This window comes from Natrix helvetica, assembly GCF_964273705.1.
Source record: "Natrix helvetica genome assembly, chromosome: 1".
NCBI lineage: Eukaryota > Metazoa > Chordata > Lepidosauria > Squamata > Natricidae > Natrix > Natrix helvetica.
The window spans coordinates 203,330,973-203,356,498 of record NC_138548.1 but is presented as its reverse complement, the minus strand read 5'-3'; the positions used below and the strand labels follow the sequence as shown (position 1 = coordinate 203,356,498).

At 40.1% G+C, this 25,526-nt stretch overlaps 2 protein-coding genes across 6 annotated transcripts in view; one reads left to right on the top strand and one right to left on the bottom strand.

Annotated features, from left to right (window-relative positions):
• SYN1 (synapsin I) overlaps positions 1 to 25,526 on the top strand; it is a 120,626-nt gene that overhangs the window by 52,370 nt on the left and 42,730 nt on the right. The gene's annotated exons all lie outside the window — the stretch shown is intronic.
• TIMP1 (TIMP metallopeptidase inhibitor 1) lies at positions 1,601 to 10,935 on the bottom strand. 2 transcript variants are annotated; one of them, XM_081935656.1, is made up of 6 exons: positions 10,803 to 10,935; positions 10,098 to 10,258; positions 6,364 to 6,461; positions 5,575 to 5,692; positions 3,019 to 3,140; positions 1,601 to 1,904 (listed from the first exon to the last, which is right to left on the bottom strand). In XM_081935656.1, exons 2-6 carry the CDS (start codon positions 10,222 to 10,224, stop codon positions 1,695 to 1,697), a joined length of 675 nt encoding a protein of 224 aa, XP_081791782.1. In that variant the 5' UTR covers positions 10,225 to 10,258; positions 10,803 to 10,935; the 3' UTR covers positions 1,601 to 1,694. The 2 variants fall into 2 exon arrangements, with proteins under 2 accessions (XP_081791782.1, XP_081791783.1); XM_081935657.1 differs by lacking the exon at positions 10,803 to 10,935 and adding an exon at positions 10,345 to 10,497.

Here is a 25,526-nt window from a genome sequence, read left to right as displayed (position 1 = left end):
CCCCCTTTTTTTTACAAAAAAAACCCGAAGTGTGCAGAGGAGATTGGGAGACCTGCAGAGTGCAAAAACTTTTTTTAAAAAAATTACCTCTTCAAAATCATGATGCGTCTTATAGTTCGAAAAATGTATTATTATTCTCATTTATAATATTTGTGATCTCTTTTTCCATCTTAGCATCCCCTGGAGGTTAATTTACGCTTGTGACCTAGCAACCCCTTCTCACAGCTTCATTCCTGCTTTCCATTCAGTTCTTTCTATTGTGAGGCATAGGCAGAGAGTTTAAAACCAATATAATCCTGGTATAATTCTAAAGCACAGTGATGAAAACCAAGCTGTAGAAGGTCAGTTTACAATTTCAAGGAATGTCCTTCTATTTGAAACTCTGCAGATCAGCCCTTGCCCTCATCGTGGCTTGCCTCTGTCTGTGATCACTTCTGAACTGCCAACAAGCCGCATATTACTACAGTTACATCTTAAACAGGTTCGGAAGCGGACTAAGGTTCAAAATAGGCATCAGTGTTCTCAGAAGTAATATAATATCCAAACAAAGGAGAGGTTATTTAAAGAGTACTCCTTGTAGTTATTTTCAAAGGGCAGAATAAATTTGTGTGGTCTTGGGATGCAAAGGGTGATTTGGCCAAACGGCATTTCCCTTTCTTATCCTCTTCCTTTCTATAGATAGCACTCTTGGCAGGAACTCAGTCATTCCTTAAAATACATACTTTTCTGCTCTTTCTTCTAAATCCTGTACGTGTGCATATTGCAATCCTGGGACCTTGCGGTTATTCAGTGATAATGGCTCAAAAATACTTTTCCTGTGCTTAGAGGTATGCTGTTGTTCATGACAGCTTCATGTTTCCACATTGGATATCTGACTGAGCTGTGCAGCTTTGAAAGATGGTTTCTTTACTCCTAATGTGGAATAGTAAATTCAGAACACCCAGACAGGAAGAAAGACTGGGGACTAGAGTTGTAGGGGAAAACTGGAAGACCCTCTGGAGGCTGTTTTGCTGGCTACTGAAAACTTCCTCTGTTCCTTTCGAGAAAATTATCCACATACATTCTAGGGTTTCCCCCCCCCCCATTAAAACATCTAAAAATGTTCCCTTGGGTTTTCCTTAGAGCAGTGATGGCGAACCTTTTCGCCATCGAGTGCCGAAAAGGGAGCGCACATGTGTGCGCACATCACTGAGTGCCGAAAAGGGAGCATTTTGCATGTGCTCTCACTCGTCTGGGCCGCGACCAGGAAGAGGAGCTGGCTAGGGGGCATGCACACACTGGAAGATGAACGTCCGGTTTCCGGGGTGCATATGTGCTGGCCGGCACGCATGCTCACGCTGGAAAATGGAAGACCAGCTCTTCTGGTTTCTGGCACTGTTGCATGCTCAAAGGCCAGTTGATCACCATGTGCGCATGCACGCCAGAAACCCGGAAGAGGAACGGGTGATGCCGCTCGTGCCAGGCAACATGGTTCCGCATGCCACTTCGGGCATGTGTGCCATAGGTTCGCTGTCACGGCCTTAGAGGAACTACTGTGTCCTACTGTAGAGGCTATTGCTACTGACTTGGCAGAACCAGTACAGAACTTGAGCAAGCTTAATTGTTGGAATTGGCATTTATTTAAAAAGAGACAACTCAGATAGAAACGGAGGGATTGTCAGGGAGAGGAGTACCACTCCAGAGTCCATAGACGTTTACTGCCTCAGGAGGCGAGACTTGCGAAGGGACCCAGGTCCTTGGGCACTCAGGGATTGCCAGGTGCAGAAGTTAGAGCTCTCAGATCGTGGCAGGCATGCCAGGCGTTTGGTCTGAAGACCATCCCATATCCGGGACATGATCCCATCTGTCCATAGGCACTGGTTGTCAGAAGAGATGAAACATGGCATGGAAAGGCAGGACATGACCTATTGAAAGAACGGCAGGAGAACACAAGGACAGTGTGAGGGAGCTGTTCCTCTTGAATATCATATAATACGCCAATACCACATCTCTTAATTTCTTAATCCTACTTTGCTGTAATCTAGGACAAGCAGTGTTGGAGAATTTGTTCTAATTTTAATGTATGCTTTGAACTGAGCAAGGACTGAAGGACAGATGACATTGGCTGCATCATTTCTATATTTGTTTACAACCAACACTCAGGCAAAAGGCCCTTTTAACCCCATCTTCCCAAGTCACTTCACCATCAATCCCATAATTCATTATTTACCAGAGCAGGGTTGCTCCTTTCCTTTTATCCTGTGCCTCTGTGTGGATGGACAATTGATTCTATATATGACAAACTGCATCTTTGTAATCTTCCCTTCTGCCTTTTTAAAATTGCAAATACACCCACTATTATCCTGCTTTATCCTTCTAGCTTTCCAAGAGACTAGAAGCTTTTGCTTCTTATTGGTTGTCAAGAAGGAAAAATCCTTTGGATCCAGAATGGAAATTCAGGGTATTAATCATTTTGTAGGCTAGTTTAAAAACAAATTCTATCAAAATCTGAATGAGAGTTGTGATGGGCAAGCACCGAAAACAAAATTTTGTTCCAAATCTCTTCCTCCCAATTTTTTTTTTTTGGAAGAGATTGGTCTCTTATCTTCCACCTTAGTCATGTGCATGGAAATCTTGGGAACCCTGTACCATTATCTATTCTACATGGATTACATCTGTGGCCTGACTAGCTGAATTGCTAGATAAAGCTATAAATACAGATAGCCTTTACCAGCCTGATGCCCTCCAGATGTGTTTGACCTCAATCTGCATAATTTCCCAGCTAGCATAACCAATGACCATTATACCCGGAGGCTTTCAGAATTGTAACCTTAACCAAATGGAGGGCTTTAGGCAGAGGAAAGTTGGATAATGAGCTATAATTTCAGCTTTCAGGACAAGAAAGAACTGTCTGTGTGTGTGTGTGTGTGTGTGTGTGTGCAATGTTTTTTTGGCTAGCCTGCAAATCTGCCTGCAAGCATTTGCTTCTGCTGTCAGATTATCCCCAAAACAGATTATTTCCTAGACCCAGACACTCACTGTGCAGTTGCAGCCCTTGCTGTATTCAAGACTCAACCCTCTTTTCTGCGCAAGAGAAAGCTGAGACCATGGCTGGATGAAGGAACAGGCTGTGATCATGACACGATTGCCATCCATCATCCCTGTTGGCCAAGAAAGAGAGAGAGAGAGAGAGAGAGAGAGAGAGAGAGAGAGAGAGAGAGAGAGAAATTAAAACAGGGAATATAAATACTATATCCGATGCATTAGTTGCAGATTTGACTTTTATAATAAAGCTTTGGCTTGCTGAGTAGCCTGCAAATATATTATATTGTACATCTTCACCACCATAAATGGAGCACTATATATAGTTTTTCTCTTGCAGGTATGGATAATGAAATTAAATGTGGCTTCCACTGTAAGACAAATTCTTTGCCAAAAATTTGTAAATTTGGTCCCCTGAATGAATAATGCATGTGGAGTTTTGGAGTTGGTGGGCTTCTTCCTTTGTTGGTATTGTGTTGACTTACTAAAAGGAGAACTATATAAAATATCTTTCCTGTTCACTCCAGATATTTTATTAAAGCTTTATTCTTTAATATGCCAAAGGCAAAAATTGAAGCTAAAGATTAGCTTAGATTTTAGTTAAACATTGGGGGAAAAGATGCTTTAACAGTATGGGTTACTTGATAGTGGAAGTAGGAGGGGAGTCACTGGAATGGTTTAACCGAAGACCAGACAGCTATGACCTAAAAATGAGATAGTTCTAACCTGTATTGCAGATTCTTTGTTAAACCAGAATATAGATTAAATCAAGGTTTCTTCCAAAATTTGAGACAATGTGACATCTTTTTTGAATTAACAAAGTCTGAAACACACTGTGAAATCAAATCCCACACCATTCATATGTGCACATATATTTCTGTGCATTTAGTGTGGGGGTTAAAGCATCTGTGATAGGTAATAAAGTTTTGTGTTCTGTATCTTGGGCAATTAATTGTGGATTTAAATTTCTCATTCCCACAAAACAAACAACAGACTTCTGCTTTTCTTTCCCCCCCACTGAGAGCAGAAACATATTGTTTTGAGTTGTTTGTTATAAGCAGCTTTGAGGTCAGCCTTGGCAGAACCACTCACTATGGGGTAAAACTGTTCCTGGACTGTGTCATTTCAGACCGCAGGTGGGGGCTTAGTTTTGAATGCTTGGTTGAAAAAAATTCACTGCACACAAAAAGTAGATGTTAGAGAGAAAAGCTTTGGCCTGGCCTAGTTTTTCCATGACGTGCTGGTTTTCCAAATGTAAGAGGTGATTGTTTTTCTTATGGGAGTAACTCTCTAATACTTATCGTTGCAACCAAAATACATTTTCTTGAGGTGATTGCCTAGATTATATGACAAAATTTTAAATAAATGGTATGAATGAAAACAGTCCATAATATAAAGAATGCCAGCAAAATGGGGAGGACTAAAAAAAGAGCTAAATTTTGCAAGGAGCTGTGGACTTCCTGTTAGGTTCTCTGTCTTGGAGACATGCTGTGCTTCATCTTATCAGTTTAATATTTCTAATATAATAAATTTGGGACAATATAACATCTTTTTTCAATTAAATGTCTGATATGCACTGTAAAATGGCAATTTAAAAAAAAACAAAAGTCTTTTCCAGTTCTCTATGAAATGTTAAGCTTTATTTCGCCATTGAATTATAGCCTCAAAAGATTGGCAAACGTTAGGTACTACTAAAACTGAAACCAACTGTGAATAGTTGGGTCTTTCAGATACTCTAGTTTTAAATTATCTGTGTGTGTGTGTGAGGGGGGGGGGGAGTCACAATTCCCTCCTCTTCCTTTTAAACTAGGTATAACAGATTCCTTTAGTTTTTTCCTCCCATAAGAACATTATAGCCTTGTTTTGAGACATTTCGCATCATGCTCAAAACTATTTTTTATTAAGCATCCAAAACAAAACTCCAAATTCTTTAGCTATGGGATATTTTACTGATTTTCAAACTAGGGCCCATGAAGTTATATAACATGCCATACCATAGTCCTTAGTAAATATATATATACCAGGGGTTATAACACAAATACATACCTATTTCCCTGGCTCAGCTGATAAGGAGGAGAGCCTGTGCTTAGTGGCTAAGACATCTGCCTAATATGTAATACAGCCCTGGTTCGAATCCCAGTAAGGGTATGGTTAGCTGATGAGAGCTATATATATATTTAAATATATATATTTAAAAACCAGCTTTTAGCTAGTTTAAAAATCTTGGAAGATTGTCACAATCTTGTTAGCTTCTTGCTATTCTTGCCTGAGATTTCATAAGATTTAAGCTGCAAATACCAACATTTTATGAGATTTGGCAAACTTAATGATATTTCACCTATTAGTATTATTAAAGAAATTTTGGAACCTTGTGACTGTTACCAATGGGATTCATGTGTGTATTTGGTTCCTGCCTATGCTAGGTTACTGATCTTGACTGTATGTGCTAACCCTCAAAAATGTATGATAATGCTATAGGCCTATGCAAAGATTAAAAAATAAGAATGTCTGAATTTGTTTTCAGTTTTCCTGGTCTTAGGGATCATTCTGTACCTGCAATGACGTATTCTTCCCCTTTGAGTGGGCCCTTGTGTTCATAACCACAGAGGCTTTCCATAGCTGGAGTGTAGAGAAAGCGGACATCTTGCATCTCTTCTGGGCCCTTGTATACCTGGAGAAACAGAAGAGCAGGAATGTGTACAGGGATGGAGGAAAGAGGGAGAATTATTCAGACCAGGAAGGGACTACCATGAGGGGAAAAAAGAAAGTCAAGGCTGCTACTTGATTTGAGGTTTTCATAACCCTACCAGAAGAATTTAGATTGTATCTGCCAGGCTAGAGTTCAAATCTAATTTAGTATAAGCTGATTGAACCAACGGATATCAACCAGTTTTTCATTTTCTTAAAGTATGTGAAGACCAAAGGCACGCTTGAGTAACTTTAATTGGATACCACCATCTTTTTTCAAACTTAAGCAATTATGGAGGAATGAGATAACAATACAATAATCAGAATCCATGAAATTTACAATGAAAATTGCAGAGTCGAGGACTTTCAGATAAGGATAACCAGTGAATTTTGTTTCATATTATTTTACAAACATATTTGTGTCTTAGAACTTTTGAATAATACGTTATAAAAAGAATCTTCAGTTAACTGTCTCCTTAAAGGAAGCTTTGGGGGAAGCTATCAGTGGGTCCCTTGGTTTCTTTCAACCATGGAAACTCACTTGGTAATTTTGGACCAGTCACAATCTCTCAGAGTAAGTTACTTCCCAGTCTTGTAGTGAGGTTGCAGAAAGAGAAGGCAATACTTATCACATAACTAAGAGGAAGTGCTTACCTTGGTTGTTTTGATTTCATGGCGTACCCACCACACAGGTTCTCCCACAGAAATGTTCACGTGCTGCTTGCTGACACTCACAAATTTGCCTCTGATCACTACAAAAAAAAAAGAGGTGGCAGGTAACATCTTATTTTCCCCGATTCTATCATTAACTGTTAGTTATTTCTTTGGTTTTAGGTGAAGGATTATTTGTGATCCTTTAAATTCCTGGTACCTCAGATACAACTCCTGGCTCGATTTAGTCAGCTTGAAAGCCTTAAAGTTAAATTTCTGCCTGGTATCCCTGAATCCTTGCTATAAAATGATACACAATTGCCTGGGTTGGGTCAGTGGTTGACCTTCAGCTTTTTATTTTGGGTGATTTTGAAATGATTGTAGAGAGCAGGCAAGGGGCTCTTATTAAGAAATCTCTGGATTCTTTTCAGGATTTAAAGATATCCACTACACAGATTCTCATACAATGAATCTGGAGTTATATTATCAGCTATTTTGCGGGGGGGGGGGCATTGAGAATTATTCTGTGACCCTACAGTTCTCAGAAAGGATGGGAAACACGTCTCTGTCTTTTTTCCTCACCACCTTCCCAAAATAGGTTTTGAGTACTACATCCTAAGTTTGTGTGGAGATGGTATATGATGGTGAAGGACTTGATTTCAGAATGAAAAGCCAATCTGAACTCTTCCCTGCAGACCACTCAAGGAGCTAGTGCACAAATACCACTTCAGTAATTGGTAACAAGAATAACAAAGGACATTAAATAGATGAAAACACGTTTACATGTATCTCAGCTCTAACAACACAGCCACAAACATCTTTTTCCACAGCAGTATCTTTCAGTTAAGTTAATTTGAACTTTCAGTTATCTATTGCTGAGTGTACAGTAATAAAGCCATGGGCGAATTGTCATCAGTCCAAAGAAAATTACAGGAGAGGAAAGATGTGAAGAAGTAATCTGTCTATCCCTCAACCCATGCCTTTCACGAAGTTCCTTTCTGTCAAATTTTCTATCTAGTTCTGCAAGAATGTGAAGGAGCAAAATTGTGGGGTTCCTTCCTTTTTCTTCTCTCAACTCCTCTAAACTGTGGCTCACTATGTTTATGTGTGCTATGCTAACCACATTGTGTTGTGAATTCAGAATCAGAAAACCATAAACTGGTATAGTGCTATATTGTTAGGTTATGTTTGGGAGAAAGCAGAGCTCAGGTATAAAATACCTGCTTAGTATGCAGAAGATTCCAGGTTTAAAATTCAGTTATCTCTAGCTAAAAGAATCAAATGGCAGGTGATGGGACTGACCTGAAGAATGTAAAGTTATGTTTGAACATCATGCTAAGCTGTAGCAAATGTTTGTTATAATTGCAAACTGAATGCATTCATTCCCATATATTGTTTTCCTCCCATCTCTACCACATGGCAATATATTCTGCTCTTATTTGTTTAGTTGTAAGGATGCCAAAAGGCTACTGTTTCAGGACATCTGTGAACCTGTATTTTGTTTTAAAGTAGCTTTACCTATATGAAACTATGCTTTGATAGGCCTTTCCTAAATGACTAATTCTTAGCTGCAATGGGACACTACTTGAGGGCATACACACAATATTTTTCTAATGAAAAAACATGTGAATGTAGCCAGAACTGGTCAGAATAGTTAGCATGGGGATCTAGTCTGACTCTGAACTGTAATAAAACTATAAATTTGTGTTATAATTTAATATCAGTTTGTTCTAATTTAATATCAATGTGACCATCTGGAAGTTCACGGCATGATTCTGAATATCATCTCAGCTCCCCCATCAGAGTTATTGTCTGGATAAATTGGAGGAAAGGAAAACTGTAGCTGCTGCTTTGAGTTTATGGGGGGAGGGCAGGATATGAATTAAGAGACAGATATACAAAGAACCAGAGATTACCTATCCTTGTGCTAAAGGCATTAAAACAGACTGAGTAGGTATTTCATTACCCAGAGGTGAATGTTTATACTTGTTCTTTTTCCAGCTATTTCTCTTCTTCTTGCCTGAATGTTACGTAAAACCCAGGCATTTTTCAATCAATGAAAACAAAATTGAAAAATCTCAAAAGTTTAAAAAAATGAAGCCAAAACGGTTGAATAGAAAATATTTTGTGCATTAGAATTGGACATACAGATTAAACTTGTCCATTTGTTTGTTTTAAATTTTCTACTAAGAGATATTCTAACCTGGTAAATAATGAATTTCTAGAAATATGTGGATTGATTCCTTTGAATAAAGGAAAGGTAGTATAGATTATATTTAAGAGCACCTTATAGGAACAGTGCTAAACATCTGTGATTTGTATGTGCATAATATCATAGTACTTAATAAGATTTCAAAGGAAATAACTTCCTATATTTAGATATTTCCACAAACTGGCAAGATAGATAAAACCTCAGTATTCCCTGATACACAAACAACTTTCCATTCAGACTACCAATTTATTTAGCAAGGTTGAGAGCCATCTCCTCTGCCTTTAACAATCGCCTGATCTGTATAGCCCAGCAAAAGAAAGTTTTCTGGTATATATAAAATTTTAGGGTGGGGGTGGGGGGAATGGCATAATATCTATACTAGACTGCTATGGAAAATTACAGAAATTCTGCCAGAAAGAGGGGGGGGGGGGGAATCTGGCAATCTTATTTCAGTTGTAATAGGCTGAGGAGTTGATGGGTAGAAATCTTCTCCGCCTTTATTCTTTGGAAGTATTCCAAAGTAATAAATTTATAGCCGTTCTAAAAGTCCTTCAACCTCCCCTTCCTATAAATGTGAACATTATGGCTACAAATCATGATCATTATGTATTATTTCTAGGACCAGTGATGGCATGTTTTTCAGTGCCAGTTGCTGGGTAACAAGCATAGAGATTCTTGTGGGTTTTTGAAGGCATCTAGTTAAATACTATAGGGCTCAAAATGCTGGCTTTAACAGACGGTTACAGACAGGTAGTTTATCTAGCAGAACTCCTGTTCTGTCTTTTGTTTGCTAGAAATCACAAGTGTTTTGGGTAAGAGGAAGGAGATGAGACATCAGTTTTGCCAATTGCAATCCCATTTGTTTTTGTTTTTTTCACCCAATACTATTTTACAGCTTTTTTTTTCCCCACAACCTTATTCACCCCAGGAACTAAGAGGGTCACTAAGTCCAACCATTTGCTGATGGCGAAAATAACTATTTGTCTGATAGGTAGTCATTTAGACCAGGGGTATCCAGCCTTGGAAACTTTAAGCCTGGCGAACTTCAATCCCTGGCCAACTCCCAGGCTTAAAATTGCCAAGGTTGGAGACCCCTGATTTAGACAACCGGGGAAAAAAAACGAGAGCGGAAGAATTTGCTACTTTCCAAGGGAAACTGTTCCACTATCAAGCAGTTTATGCCAGCAGCTCCTTAGAAAGTTATTACTAATGATTAGTTAACATAGCTTGTAATGTAATATGAAGCCATCAATTTAATCTACTGTGTCCTTCAGGGTGGCTAAAGATTAAAAGACCCTAATTATTGAGAAAATTTTTCTGTATTAGGAACCGCACACAGACATACAGACGCACACATGACTTTACAACTTGTAAGTATATAGCAGATCACAACGAAATTTATAAAAGGGGGATAGATAGCAGATTGATAGGCTACAGCAGAAATGATAACTTTAGAGAATGAGATAAGACACAGGAGAGAGAACGGTTGAATTTTTATTACTGTGTCTATGATTCAGGCACTCACCCATATCAGCATTGCAGTAGGCAGACTGAGGATGTCTAGGGGCACAGGAACAGGCTGCGGTTGGATCTGCCTTCAGACTGAGGAGAAAAACGCCAACCACAAGGAATCTGCACATTTTAGAATCCATTTTGAGGCGAGGAGAGAAGTCACTCAGACGCAGCCTGCAGGACAGAGACAAAGTGTTATTCCAGGAGAAGAAGCGGCAGGAAATGAAGGGGTGTGAAAAGAAACATCAGCTATGAAGTACCAGTAGAAACTCCTGGACTTGGGCAACTGTTGGTTTCCCTCTTTATAGTACAGCTGGGGACAAGGAGGGGAATTCCTTACTGCCTGGATGAACACAGCTCTTTGTGTTTTGTGTTATGGGCTGGGCCGGCAGGGCAGGACCTAAATTGAGGGTTAGATGACTGAAGGAATGAGCCCAGTGTGAGGAAAGACTCTGGTTTCATTTTGCTCAATTCATTTACGGTGGCCTCTTCATACAGGAAACACCCTCTACCACCACCCGGCACAGCCTGGGATATTTACTTGAAAGAAAAAAAAGCCTTAGCAGAGCTCGGGGTGACAACCTGGCTGAACAACCATTTCTAACATCAAGCTGAAATTTCAAAAAAAGTGGAGAGGTTACAGAGGGATCCCCTTGAGGTGGTAAAGAGAATCTAGGGAGGACTTGGTGTGTTGCAAAAGAACGGCCCTTCGCCTCACCTTTCTCTCTGTTGCAGTCTAGGCGTCTCCTGCCACTTCAAGGCTGCAGCTCCCGGCCCATCGGGTTGGTATTTAAAGCTCACCCCGCTTCCCCCATGACTCCCCCTGCTTTTCCTGTCCTATCTGCCAAGGAGGCGTGACTGATCCAGCCTGCGGTTTTTAGCAGAGAGCCAACCATGCCAGTGTGGGGTGATCCGTGCCTTTAGAAACGGGGAGGAAGGAGCAGGATTAGCAACTTCAGAGGGAAGAATTTTTCAGGAAGTTTTGGATTACTCAACTGAAAAAGAGAGAGAGGGCGATGATGGCTTAGAAGGCTGTCTTTGAAGGGGAGGCAATTCAAAGGGTGTCCAGTGGGTGGCACTATAGAAATGGTTCCCTCTCAGAATGTCAGCCTTATTAAACTGCCATAGATGGCATGGTTTAGGCATGTTATTTCGCACTTGTTTTTTTTTAAAAAGAATTTTATTGGTTTTTAAACATTTATGGGGAAAGGTAAAAGGGTACATAGAAAATTTTGGCAGCTCCCGTGCTAGTGGTAGAAATCCCCCCAAATCTCACAATTTTTACAATGTTAAAGACAACGTATAAAAGATAAGCAAAAACAGAATCTTGTTCTACATTATATCAACCATGCGTTCAATTATCTCTCTTTTTGTCACTTTCTAGTATATCAACAATTACAATAATATTTCAGTTATTTTGCACTTGTTACCTGATTGCTCTTGCCCGTTTTCTGCCCGTTTTCTCTCTTTTGACAGCTGCATCCAGGTAGCCAAACGGGGCAGAGTCAGTCAGTGAGAGATTAACAAGCCAGCCTATGGTTTGAAGGAAGGAGAAGCTTTTCAGACAAAATGAACGTACTGAAGTTATGGTATACAACATGAACAGGACGGGACTGAAGAAATACTAACAGTGGGATGGGATGGGATGGGTAGGCATGGAGTAGAACAGAACAGAACAGAATAGAATAGGCAGATTATGCAACTTTATGAGGGCTCTGAATTTTCCATTTATTAAATCATATAAAACTTGCACCTTCTATCAATGGTGGATTGTTTTATTGAAAATATCATCTCACCAGCTAAACTGGAGATTCTCAGTCATCCAGGTCATGGTTGTCCAAGAGGTGCTTTTTCAAGAGGCAACTGGACTTTCTTGTTTTTCTTTGAAGACGTTTTGCTTCTCATCCAAGAAGTTTCTTCCGCTCTGACTGAAGCTCCATTCCCCACCATCCAGTCAGAGCTGAAGAAGCAATTCTTGGATGAGAAGCAAAATGTCTTCAAAGAAAAACAAGGAAGTTCAGTTGCCTCTTGAAAAAGCACCTTTGGGATCACCAGTTAAACCTTTTCCTTCATGACAACAAGTTCTTTCCACCTCTGTATCATACAACTATGTTTCTCATTACAGGTAGCTCTCGACTTTGATCATCATGGAGTTGCCCATTATGGTCATAAGTCATGATGTCATAAAATGGGTCACTCATATGACCAGCCAACGTTTTTTGCAGCAGTAGCTAAGTGAACCAATTGTTTGTTTTGCTGAAAATGGGATGTAAAAGCTGGCTTTCAGGAAAAATGCTGGGAAAGAATGGTCACATTATTGTTGGATGTTGCAAAAGGCTGTAAATGCACCAATAAGGCCACTCTGGACAGTTGCAAACAGTCAAAAGATAAACATAAAAACAATGAAACATATATGTGTTTGTGTGTGTGTGTGTATACCAAGGAGACAGAAAACATGGGGGTGAGTGGCCCCCTCGAACCCCCAAATCAAGTGGCAAAACCAGATTTTGATACCCTTCTAAAAGACCAAAGGGATGGGAACAGTTCTCAATTCCAGTGGTCAAATATTCCATGGAAAATGCTCTTGAGCCCACCAGCCAGAGTTCCTTAGCAAATGGAGTCCAAGATAGGTCCCTTTTGCTTGGAGCGAATGGGGCAGACTAGTCCCACCGGGGTAAAACAGCACCTCAGATATCTCAGATATTCCAGAAGAGAAATAACCCAGAACTAAGAAATTTCCTAACAGAAGAATTAATCAGTGGAACGACTTGCCTTCAGAAGTTGTGAGTGCTCCAACATTGGAGGTTTTTAAGAAGAGATTGGGTAACCATTTGTCTGAAATGGTGTGTGGTTTCCTGCTTGAGCAGAGGGTTAGACTAGAAGACCTCCAAGGTCCCTTCCATCCCTGTTATTTTAATATTCTTTTTTGCTATCTTGGTGTCAATGTGCTTCGCTCCTGAACTGCAATAAACAAACCATTTGTGAACAGTTTTTTCAAAATGTTCAGCACTTATATTTGAAAGGGGTTTAGATTAGGAAAAAAGAATTTGAAAAATGAAAAACATCTGTGTTATATCTTTGCTGACTTTATATAATTTTTCCTGCAGAGTTAATCTTCAGAAATACTTTGGATTTAATCTGTGTTTACTGTCATTTTTTTGGTTGTCTATTTGAAGTATCTGTCCTGATGGTATTGTACTTGGGTATCCATCCATCTATCTATCTATCTATCTATCTATCTATCTATCTATCTATCTATCTATCTATCTATCTATCTATCTATCTATCTATCATCTATCTATCTATCTATCTATCTATCTATCTATCTATCTATCTATCTATCATCTATCATCTATCATCTATCAATCTATCTATCTATCTATCTATCTATCTATCTATCTATCTATCTATCTATCATCTACCTACCTACCTATCCACCCACCCACCCACCCACATACCTACATACCTACCTAAACTCTGTAATGGAAAAATGAGCAATACAAATAAAATTAATACAATGTTCTGAACATTTTAGGAGATTTGATTGGCTACTCCCATAAAATTGAATATTATTTTATTAATCAATATAGAAAAATATCCTACACATTAATCTGTATTGTCTATAAGTTAATTTACTGCCTAACAATCTACACTGTTCCCTGTGCCCTTGTTTACTTTCCTTTGGGGAGGGGACACGTTGGTCACTCCTAACCATGTTTTTTTAAAGAGCGCTTTCAATAGCACGTCACATACAGTTGAATGGAGGTCACAAATGAAAAAAAGATTGCCCATCCTGGCATATTGTGATCTGCCAGGGAGTTTGATAAATCTTTTTTTACTGCTTGCCTGGTGGGCTTCTGGTTCAGATTGATGGATTAGAAAGCTAAACAACTATCTTCAAACAAATAAGAGGGGGGAATTGAATTGAACAATTTTAGCTATTTGTAAGTCTTTGGGAATCCTCTTTTCCTCAGAAGATGACACAAGAGTGTGTACCCTTGAAGTGGCTACTTCCTTTTTTAGTCGCTCCTACGTACAGTTTGTGGGGCATGGTGAGGGCAACTAAGTGTCAGAACATAACTGTTACAATTGTCTTCTACTGAATGACTCAGAACAGAGGTTCTAGATCCTTTCTTCACAACTGATTAGTAAAAGTCAGCATATGTCTTGCTGCAAAAGCAAAAATCCTGAATATCATCCAGACAGACGATAGTCAACACATGGTTACTTGCATAAACAATAATCCTGGATGTCACTCATCCAGACTAATAATCAGCACACAGCCAATTCTGCAGAAGTAAAAATGGTAATGATGCTTTTAAAAAAAATATTGATAAGGATTACCCCAAACATTAATGTACTCCTTGTTCTCTTCCTTCTGTGAGTTGAGATGGCCAGACAAAGCTCCAAATTTGAATTTATAAGGAATCGTTTTGAGGGCCAGGCATCTCACCCAGCACAAAACTACCAAAAAAGAAAAAAATATATATACCTAGTGCTAGTTTATTTATTTAAAACAATTGGGGTGTGCTTTTGCAAAATCACCTGATCTGAAGCACAGGAATGTTAGACCAGGACTGTCTTGAGTGGCAAGGACAAGATTTCCTGGTTGTTATTATCTTGGTGTTTACTTCATTTTTAAAGCTATGTAGAACTCATTTTAGGATTTATACTCTATTTTTTTAATTTCCTGACTAAAATTGTCACCACTTTTTAGTAATAAAACGCGCTACATAGAAATGGGTACAAATATGGCCCTAGGGCTTAAGTTGTGGCATCTCTGATATAAAGGATAGTGGTACTTTTTCTTACCATTTCATGAAATCACTCTTTGTGCCCTTACTCAACTTTATTATAAGTTCTACCATATGTAAGTGGTTATGGATTCAGTTGAGTATAAGGGATGCTATGTTACCATGTCAGAATAACACAGTTGGGAGGGACCTTGCGGGTCTTTTAGTCCAGCCCCATGTTCAGGAAATCCCCTGCTCAGAAAACCTGCTGTCCCACTGCTCAGGAAACCCCATACCATTTCAGACAAATGATTATCCAATCTCTTCTTAAAAACTTCCATTGTTGGAGCATTCACAATCTCTGGAGGCAAGTTGTTCCACTGATGAATTGTTCTGTCAGGAAATTTCTCCTTAGTTCTAGGTTGCTTCTTTCCTTGATTCGTTTCCATCCATTGCTTCTTGTCCCGCCTTCAGGTGTTTTGGAGAATGCCCCTGAGATATTGACTCCCTCTTCTTTGTGGCAGCCCCTGAGATATTGGAACACTGCTTTCACGTCTTCTCTAATCCTTCTTTTCATTAAACTAGACCTACCCAGTTCCAGCAACTGTTCTTTATGTTTTAGCTTCCAGTCCCCCAATCATCTTTGTTTGCTCTTTTCTGCACTCATTCTAGAGTTTCTTCTTTCTATATTGTGGGAACCAAAACTGTATGCAGTATTCTAAGTGTGGTCTTACCAAGGCATTACAAAGTGGTATTAACACTTCATGTGCTCTTGATTCTATCCCTCTGCTAATGCAGCCCTGTGCAGAACTGTGTTGACTTTTTGGCAGCTGCAGCACACTGTTAGCTCATATTTAAGTGATTGTCCAGTAGGACGCCAAGATCCCTCTCACAGTTACCACTATTGAGCCAGGTACCACCTCTACTATACCTGTGCATTTGTTTTTTCTTGCCTAAGTGTAAAGTCTTACTTTTTTAGCATTGAATTTCATTTTGTTAAAAAGCATCCAATGTTCAAGTCTGTCAAGATCCTTCTGTATCTTAAGCCTGCCTTCTGGAGTGTTGGCTATTCCTGTCAGTTTGGTATTGTCTCCAAATTTGATGAGTTCCCCATCTATCTCCTCATCCAAATAATCGATGAAGATGTTAAGAGTACTGGGTCTAAGACAGAGCCTTGGGGTACCCACTGCAAACTTCCCTCTGTGTGGGTGGAGTTACATTGAAAAATACGCGTTGAGTGCAGTTGGTCAGCCAGTTATGAATACATTTGTTGTCTAACCACATTTTCTATCTTATCAAGTAATAAGTTGTGGTCTACTTTATCAAATGCCTTACTAAAATCCAAATAAATTATATCCATAGCATTCCTCTGGTCCACTAATTTTGTCACTTTGTCAATGGCACACATCCTTGTTGCTGCATACACTCTGTTTTCTAGTAAAGACACTGCATATCTTCTGAAACATTATTTGAATATTTCTAATCAAGAATGCTAGCTATGTGATTATTGACACAATAATAGTAAGAGAAAAGGCTTTTTTAAAGTGAAGAAACCTTTTTGGGCTTCTTCAAGCTTCTTGTGTTCTTCCTCCTAGCTCTCCTTCTTTGTAGAAAATGATAACGGTGTTTGGAGTTTTCTCACAGAGTGGTCTAGAAGTGTTACTTTAACAAACAGCTCAGATTTCTGGACTTTGCAGAGTACGGTTGTGCTCTGCTAAAGAGACTTTTGCTGCTGAATCCTCAGAAACTGGCTGAAATGTTTTCATGTGGAAGAGCAAATGAGAGGTTTAGAAGTGATGTTTATTGAAAATGAAACCCCCAGGAAGAAGAGTGGTTATTTGCTGAATCCTTTAAAACGTCTCTGATTTTTTTAAATCACAAAATAATTTGGAGCTGGGTTTTAGTACTTTGCAGGAATGTAGTCCTGTCAGAGTCCATGATGTCAGCATCCTGGGTCAAAAAAATAATAATCCTTTGATGCTGAGCGATTGCTAGAAGCTGTAGTGTCCCAAAAAATGTAAGAAAGCCACGTGATTTTGCTTTATATCCTCACAAGCTGAGACATTGTTTAATCCTTTCATGGGCATTTCTTGTCAGGGATGACGACAACAGAGGATACAATGCAATGATGGAGCCTGGCCTGCTGAAGAAATCTGGAGGAAATGAGAGCAAGGAAACATGCTCATCCATGCCATGCCCACATAACTCCCAATGTCTGTCCAGCTTTGTCATACTTACCCGGGGATAAATAGCCAGAATCTTGCCATTCAAGAGCTTCCTAAGTTCTGCCCATAGTCATTTTCATGTGTGTATGTGTGTGAGTGAGAGGGAGGGAGGGAGAAGGAGAGGGAGAGAGAGGGAGAGAGAGGGAGAAAGGGGGAGGGAGAGAGAGCGGGAAGGGGAGAGTGAAGGAGAGAGAGAGGGAAAGAGAAGGAGGGAGAAGGAGAGTGGGAGAGAGAGGGAGAAAGCGGGGAGGGAGAGAGAGCGGGAGGGAGAGAGTAAAGGAGAGAGAGGGAAAGAGAGGGAGGGAGAAGGAGAGTGGGAGGGAGAGAGAGCGGGAGGGGGAGAGTGAAGGAGAGAGAGAGGGAAAGAGAGGGAGAGAGAAGGAGAGTGGGAGGGAGAGAGAGGGAGAAAGCGGGGAGGGAGAGAGAGTGGGAGGGAGAGCGGGAGGGAGAGAGTAAAGGAGAGAGAGGAGGAGAAGCAGTGGTGGGATTCAGCCCGTTTGCACCACTTTGGGAGAACCGGTTGTTAACTTTCTGAGCAGTTTGGTGAACTGGTTGTTGGAAGAAATCATTAGGGCAGAGAACCAGTTGTCAAATTATTTGAATCCCACCACTGGGGAGATGGAGAGAGAAAGGGAGGGGAGAGAGAGAGGGGAAGAGTGAAAGAGAGGGAGAGGGGGAGAGAGGGAGAATAGTATTCCATTGGAACATAAATATCGAAACGGGAGTTGCCAGAATTTCGTCACTTAGCTACCTCAATTGTGTGCCTCATCCAAGAGATGAGTACATGGGAGGGGAAACATTTCAGGGGAAAGGGGTGTAGCAGCCATACAAGAATGGATAATTATGTATTCTTTGTCAGTTCTTGCATCTGCCAAATAGGAAAATGGGAATAAGCAGCTGTGCTAGATTATAAGTAGAGGTGTGTGACAGACTGTTCCTTTGCTATAGAATTAAATGGATGGGTTAAATGGTCTCCCCCCCCCCCAATATCTTGGGCTATGACAAAGGCAAGGGCAATATTTCTGAACCTTTTGTTTTTACTCAAGAAATTATGACTCAGTCAGGATCTCTGTAGTCCTTTTATAAGACATCTCTGAATAGTATTCCTGTTAAATATGCCATCATCACAATGCTAGCACAGAATATGCAACTCTCAGTTTATAATGTGTAGCTGTGTCTTTGCACTATTATGTATTTCCCCTCTTCTGTTTACTATAGACTGTAATAATTGATGCTTGATATAAGAGCCCACAAAAGTGATTATTCTGCATATTTTAAAAATAATGTTGCTAAGAAAGTAGTGTTCTATGTTTTTGAACTGACTGCAAGAGAATGGAATTCCCTTCATCTACAGCTATTATGGAAGTAGAGGATATTAACATAAATAAGATACTAAAAATAGTTCCCATCATGAGGTATTGAAAAAAAGGGTGGATCTATAGCAAAATATGTTTCCCTTCTTTCTCAACCACATTGAGGATGAAGCCAACAAATGGAAAGAGAATGGAGAGGCTTGTTCTTCATCCAGCTATCTGCCCATTCGCCCTCACAGAATTCTGTGCACTCACCTGTATGGAATTCTTAGGTTGCCTAGTCAATTAGGCAATTAGCTGATGGATAGGACAAAGAAATCGATAAATAGATGTATTTTCTACAGGGTCATTTCCCACTGTATAAAAGGATAATTGGTTTTTAAGCTATGTAGAATTTTTTAGTGGAAGATTAATATTCAGTATACTATTTCTTTGTTGATCTTTTGCCAGGTATTTGATTACTGTTGCCAGATCTCTGTGACAGAGCATCTCCTAGTGGCAAAATGCTTTGTACGCAACCACCTCAACTCAGATAGCAGATACTTGAGGTTGTGGCAGTATGAAATTGCACAAGGAAAGTATGACTTAATAGCCAAACGGACTCCCTATTGAAATGCAACTTAATCTCATATGAAATCTTTGGTCCTTCTACTTCAGCATAGAAGAGAGGATTGAGCTTCCAAACAGAGACCTTTTTAATTTGGCATTGTCTTTGAGCTCCTCACACTTTCTTTCCTGTCTTTTCTTTTTCTTTTGTAACTTAAAAAAATTATTTTAAATTTTTTAAAAATTAAAAGCATCCCAGAGCCACTGGGACTCTGGCAGTCTGTGTATAAATAAATGAATAGAATGAATGAATGAATGAATGAATGAATGAATGAATGAATGAATGAATGAATGAATGAATGAATCAATGAATGAATGAATGAATAAATAAATAAATAAATAAATATAAATAAGCAAGCAATAAGCAAGCAGTTCTTTAGATTCTCATGATAATTCCCTCTTGGTTGAAATGCGAAGGAACCTTGGCATCTTCTGCAGCCAAAGAACTCAGGCGTTTCCTTGCCTGGATATAAATTATTTTTTCTTCATTCTTGTGTACTTCAAGACTTCAAATCTTTAATGATGGGTGTCACTTTTGTGCAAAGCTTGTTTGACACCTGATTATCAATGGAAGATCTGTTGCTCTTCGTGACAGGAGAATTAAACATGAATGTTAATTGCTTGAGCCTCCCTGGCAGGAGACACACAATACTTGCAGTGGCTTTTTTTCTCTTTCTCCTATTTGTAATCATAGGCATAGAAATTGCCTAAGATAGAAAGATAGAGAAAGTAGGCTTTATTTACCCTCCCTCCTTCTCCTTCTCTCTCCCTCTTCCGTTCTTTTTCTCTCTTTGAGAGGCTTCAATACAGAAAAAAGGACCAACACAATCTCAGGAATGTATCATGGACATTTATATAATGGTACTTGGTGGACAATCTCAGAAGAAGCCACATGGCATTAACTATCTCTGAAACAGGAGAATTCAAATCTTATTCTATCAGAGTGGTTAAGACACTAAGCTAGAAACCAGGAGATTGTGAATTCAAGTCCTGTCTTAGACATGAAAGCCAACTGAGTGACTTTGGGCCAGTCACTATCTCTCAGCCCAACCCACTTCACAGGGTTGCTGTGAAGAAAATAGAAGAAGAAAAATTTATTTGGATATGTTCTCTCAGAGGTGATATTCTACCGGTTCGGACTGGATCGCTTGAACTGGTAGCGGAAATTACAGGTGGTTCCGCCAACTTACACCCGGCTCTATGGCATCCCATTTAGGCCATTTTTTCACCCAAAGCACATGGACACACACTCACATTTGCGAACCGGTAGGGAAGGGAAGTGTATACCACCCCTGGTTCATCCTCTTGGGTTGTTTGTAAAAATAAAGATTGGATGGGTGGGTGGATAAACAAAGAATTCCTTACCTACTACATGTTGCTGTAGCTATGTATGCCTTCAATAAAACAGTCTTAACATAATACATCATAGTATAAATTATTGTAATTAATATGAAGCAATACTAAAATATCATTTTTTTATTTCTTTAATCAACTTTGTTAACAACATAGACACTTGATTTTTGTCTCTGGGCAGTGGATGAATGACTTAGATTTAGGGGATATTTCTATTCAACCCTTGTCATGGTCTAATCATTTCCTCATCAGGCTTGACTTCCATACTGCTACCCCTCGCTGTAGGGAGGCGGAACTAACTAGATGGTTCCGCCCCAGGCGCCTGATGGACCCTGAAAGGTTTCTGATGGAGCTTGGGACTTTTCCTGAATCCCTTGCTCACAACTCGACCGAAGCCCTAGTGGAAGCCTGGGATAGGGCAGCCACTGGGGCCTTGGATCGCATTCTGTCTATTTTATCCTCCTCTTATTTATGTATTTATCCACCTAATAATTTTAACTGTTTTTATGTATGATGTTTTTGATGTGGACTGTACACCGCCCCGAGTCCCTTTTGGGAGAGGGGGCTGTCTAGAAGTGCTAATTAAATTAAATTAAATTAAATTAAATTGTGCCTTTGCGGCCTCTGACCCGGTGTCGATCCCGGGTGGCTCCCTGGTTTACCGAGGAGCTCCGGGAGATGCTGGAAAAGAAGCCTGGGATGAGTTTGACCCTGTGACCCCCGAGGGCGTGGACAGGAATATGGGGAGACTCAGTGCTGCCACTTGTGTGCTGGACCCGTGCCCCTCTTGGATAGCTTCGGCTTCCCGGGAGGTGACACGAGGCTGGCTCCAGGCAATTACCAATGCTTCATTGAGAGAGGGGTTCTTTCCCACCGCCTTGAAGGAGGCGGTGGTGAGGCCTCTCCTCAAGAAGCCTTCCCTGGACCCAGCTTCTTTAGCCAACTATCATCCGGTCTCCAACCTTCGCTTTGTAGCAAAGGTTGTCGAGAGTGTGGTAGCACGTCAGCTTCTCCAATACCTGGATGAAGCTGTTGACCTGGATCCGTTTCAGTCGGGTTTCAGGCCCGGGTACAGCACGAAGATGGCATTGGTCGTGTTGGTTGATGATCTCTGGTGGACCGGGACGGGGGCTGCTCCTCTATCGTGGTCCTATTAGACCTCTCGGTGGCTTTCGATACCATTGACCATGGTATCCTACTGCAACGACTTAGGGGGTTGGGAGTGGGGGGCACCATTTTACGGTGGTTCTCCTCCTACCTGTCGGATCGGTCACAGTTCATGTTGACTGGAGGGCAGGGATCGACCCCGAGGTGCGTCACTTGTGGGGTGCCCCAGGGGTCGGTTCTCTCACCCCTCCTGTTCAACATATATATGAAACTGCTGGGCGACATCATCCGTGGTTTTGGGGTACGGTATCATCAATATGCTGATGATACCCAAGTTTTCATCTCTACCCCAAACCACCCAAACAATGCCCTCGATGTGATGTCCCGATGCTTGGAGGCTGTGCAGATCTGGATGGGGAGGAACAGGCTCAAGCTCAATCCCTCCAAGACTGAGTGGCTGTGGTTTCCGTCATCCCGATTTGTGCATCTTGTTCCATCTTTGATGATAGAGGGAGACGCTCTCTACATGGGGCTGCCCTTGAAGAGCACCCGGAGGCTTCAGCTGGTCCAGAATGCGACTGCGTGGGTTATCCTGGGGGTACCTAGGTGCTCCGATGTTAAACCCCTTTTAGGCGGCCTGCACTGGTTGCCGGTTGTTTTCCGGGTGCGATTCAAGGTACTAATTATGACCTTTAAAGCGCTCCATGGCTTAGGCCCAGGGTACCTGCAAGACCACCTACTGCCACCAGTAGCCTCCCACCGTCCAGTGCGATCCCACAGAGTTGGCCTCCTTAGGGTGCCATCTGCCAAACAGTGTCAGCTAGCGACCCCCAGGGGGAGAGCCTTCTCTGTGGGAGTGCCTTCCCTCTGGAATGAGCTGCCCCCGGAGCTTCGCATAATCCCCGACCTCCGGTCCTTCCGACGCGCCCTAAAAAGTTGGCTTTTCCAACAAGCCGGCCTGGCCTGTTAATTTTATCTAATTTTTTAAATGTTAGTGTTATATTAATTGGGTTTGTTTCTAATTTCCTTTTAACTTTTGTAATATGTGTTTTTTAATGCTGTACGCCACCCTGAGTCCTTTGGAAGAAGGGCAGCATATAAATCCAATAAAACAAACAAACAAACAAACTTTACATGTAGTTTTCTTTGGCTGCTGTATGGAAGTGATTTGCCATTGATTTTTCTAGGATGTTTTTTTCAACTTCCCAATTTAGCTCACAGATCTATGTTTTTCTAATAGTTTTAATCAGATTCAATTTTCATAGAATCCGATAATTCCTGAATTAGATCATTTAATCCAACCCTCTGCAACAAACAGCAAAATCCTGTGCAGCCATTAGTTGAAAGCTTCTAGGGATGCAAACCCACGATCTCATTAGATAGGCAATTTTTCCTCACACTTAAAACAAAATCTGGGTTGTCTGCAACATACACTAGTTATTACTAGTCCTAGTTTTTGTGGCCATGGAAAACAGTTGTTGACCATTATTCCCAGGACACACTTTTATATACCTGGGATACATCCTGAAGCTTGGTTTGAGATCACCCAAGTTTATATGACAGAACTACAATAAATATAAGCCAAAGCCTTCAGACCGTAGGCAGGTCTTAATTTGGCCATAAAATAAAGTTAGTATCGCCTCCAGTTGGGCCTTAATGGTTCCTGTTGGGCAGAGCATTCATAACATGGAAAAACAAAGCCAAGAAAGCTCGCTCTTGTATCATTAGATTATGTATAGTTCCCAGCTCCTGACAATAGCTTTTTTGGCAGTGTGTGTATATGTAGCAGAATAGAAATTAAATAAACTTTTATTTATTTAAAATTCTCAGGAAGAATGCTGATTTCTGGATATTTTTGAGACATATCTTGTATACTTTGTGGTTTGGTGTAATTCTAGTGAAACATATATTGGGGAAAAAAACTCTTCTGGGTTTGTTTTTTAAGCTGTTGAAGCATAAAGTTACGTAATAAATAGAGAAAAAAATATTGTTTAGACTGTGCCATTGGGAAATGGAAACCAGAGGTCACAAAGATATGATTCATTATTTGTTTGTAAATTCTGAACGTAGTATAAATTCTGCCAGTTCTTCTTCAGAATTGTATAATCCCAGAAATCAAAGTATCTCATTTTTGTTTTTGAATATGTATAGCTTTTGTTTGTAGATAGATCAAATGAGATGCATGGGTCAGTTGTTAAGGGTTAGAAAATTTTGTGTGACTGTTCCCTAAATTCAAATGTGAATTAAATTGAAAGCAAAAAATATTGCTTTGTTTAGCAAAATAATAGATCAGGTTGGTTCTCTGGCCACTGTTTTATAAACCATATATTAAAAATCCATTAGTAAATGCTGTTATTGCATACTTTATGTTCTGATACCTGCTTTCCAACATGTGTTGGCAGCAGTGCAAAGATTTTGGCTGCTATGGAGTGACACGCATAAGCTTGCCAGCTGCATTCATACTGGTGTCTGTTATGTTGCTTAATCAGGAAAATAAATTAGGATTGTTGCTGGCTTATTTTGGTTTATTACCTTAAAACATATTTTATACCAGGATGAACATGGAGCTCTGATTTTACTCAGACCAGAATCTGTGCATCAAAGCAAGCTAAGGAGAGAAGAATATGGAACAGTAATAGCATGAGCTGTGGTGGTGCAGTGGTTAGAATGCAGTATTGCAGGCTAACTCTGCCCATAGCTAGGAGTTTGATCCTGACAGGTCAAGATTGACTCGGCCGTCCATCCTTCCACGGGCAGTATGCTGACATTTGTAAACCACTCAGGGAATGCTGTAAAGCACTATGAAGCAGTATATACTTCTAAGTGCTATTGCTATTATTAGATCAGGGCCAAAATGATTTATGAAGCTAAGAATGAAATTCTCAGAGCATCCCAAATATTTGAAACTGCTTGATTTGGCCAAGTCTCCTTTTTTTTCCTACATATTTCCACAAGAGAACTTCTATGCAATACATTAACTTATTTTGGGATGCATTGTGTAGGACCTTTGCATTGATTAAATGTGCAAGTAGAATTGTTACCGAGAGAGTGGAAGACTTTGAAACTCTTTTCACATATGCTTTTGGATGATCAGTTAAATTGGAAATGCAAATTCCATCATAATTTTCTTTTCCAATCCAGTTGGGTGATGGATTTGTACTGCATTTGTATTTCAAGAAGTGCTGCTGTAGCATCAGATAATAATGCTCTGTGTTGGTATTTAAAATCTGACAATACAATTTCACAATTTCATCTCTAAGACAATGCCTTTCATAGTTAGTTAATAATTCAACAGCTGCCCCTGAGTGCACTTCCACGTGCTACTGTTTCCATTCCCCAATCCTTGAAAATCGTTTTGACATCAAGCATATATTTTCACGTGTTTGTTTTGGTATTACAACATGCTACTTGTCAAACAAAATATTCTTATATACATTCTGGGTGAAGGATGTGATGATTATAAAATACCATGGTTTCACATTTAGATGCTTTTCCCAACATTGCCCACACTGTTTGTAGGTTGTCATGGAGATCTATTTCTGCAAAATTCCTTCCCAACTTGGGGGGCAGGGGGAAACCGCTGAAAGAAGACAGAAGAACCTACGAAATGTCCCCTTCTCTACTTTCCCCCTTTACTTCAGCTGTATTTTAAATAACCAGGTTTATGTGCTAAAACCGTGCTATGAGTCCACAATGAAAGAAAAATCATCATTAGTATTGTAGCAATGATGTTTAATTTTGATGTGGCCATTCAACTAGGTTTTTGAGACTGTAGTTCAGAATTAGTTCATCTACTTGAATACAGAATATCCCTGTCCAAGTCTTAGCATTTCTAGCTAGTAGGATTGGGCATCAAGTGATGAGGTCTCTTTCTCTCTGAGACATTGGAGAATTTGTGCTAGTCCTGACTCCAGTGTGTGATGAAAACAGGTGAACTTGATATAAGGCTCTTGCAGTGTGATTATACACACTATTGCCATTAATGAATGCCCTAAAGTCCTGTGACTTTTCTGCTAAGAATTAAATGAAATGAAAATGAAGCTTCCACCCCCAACAGAATCCTGTTGCCTTTTGAAAAGCATATTTGGGACTTCTACTACTTAGC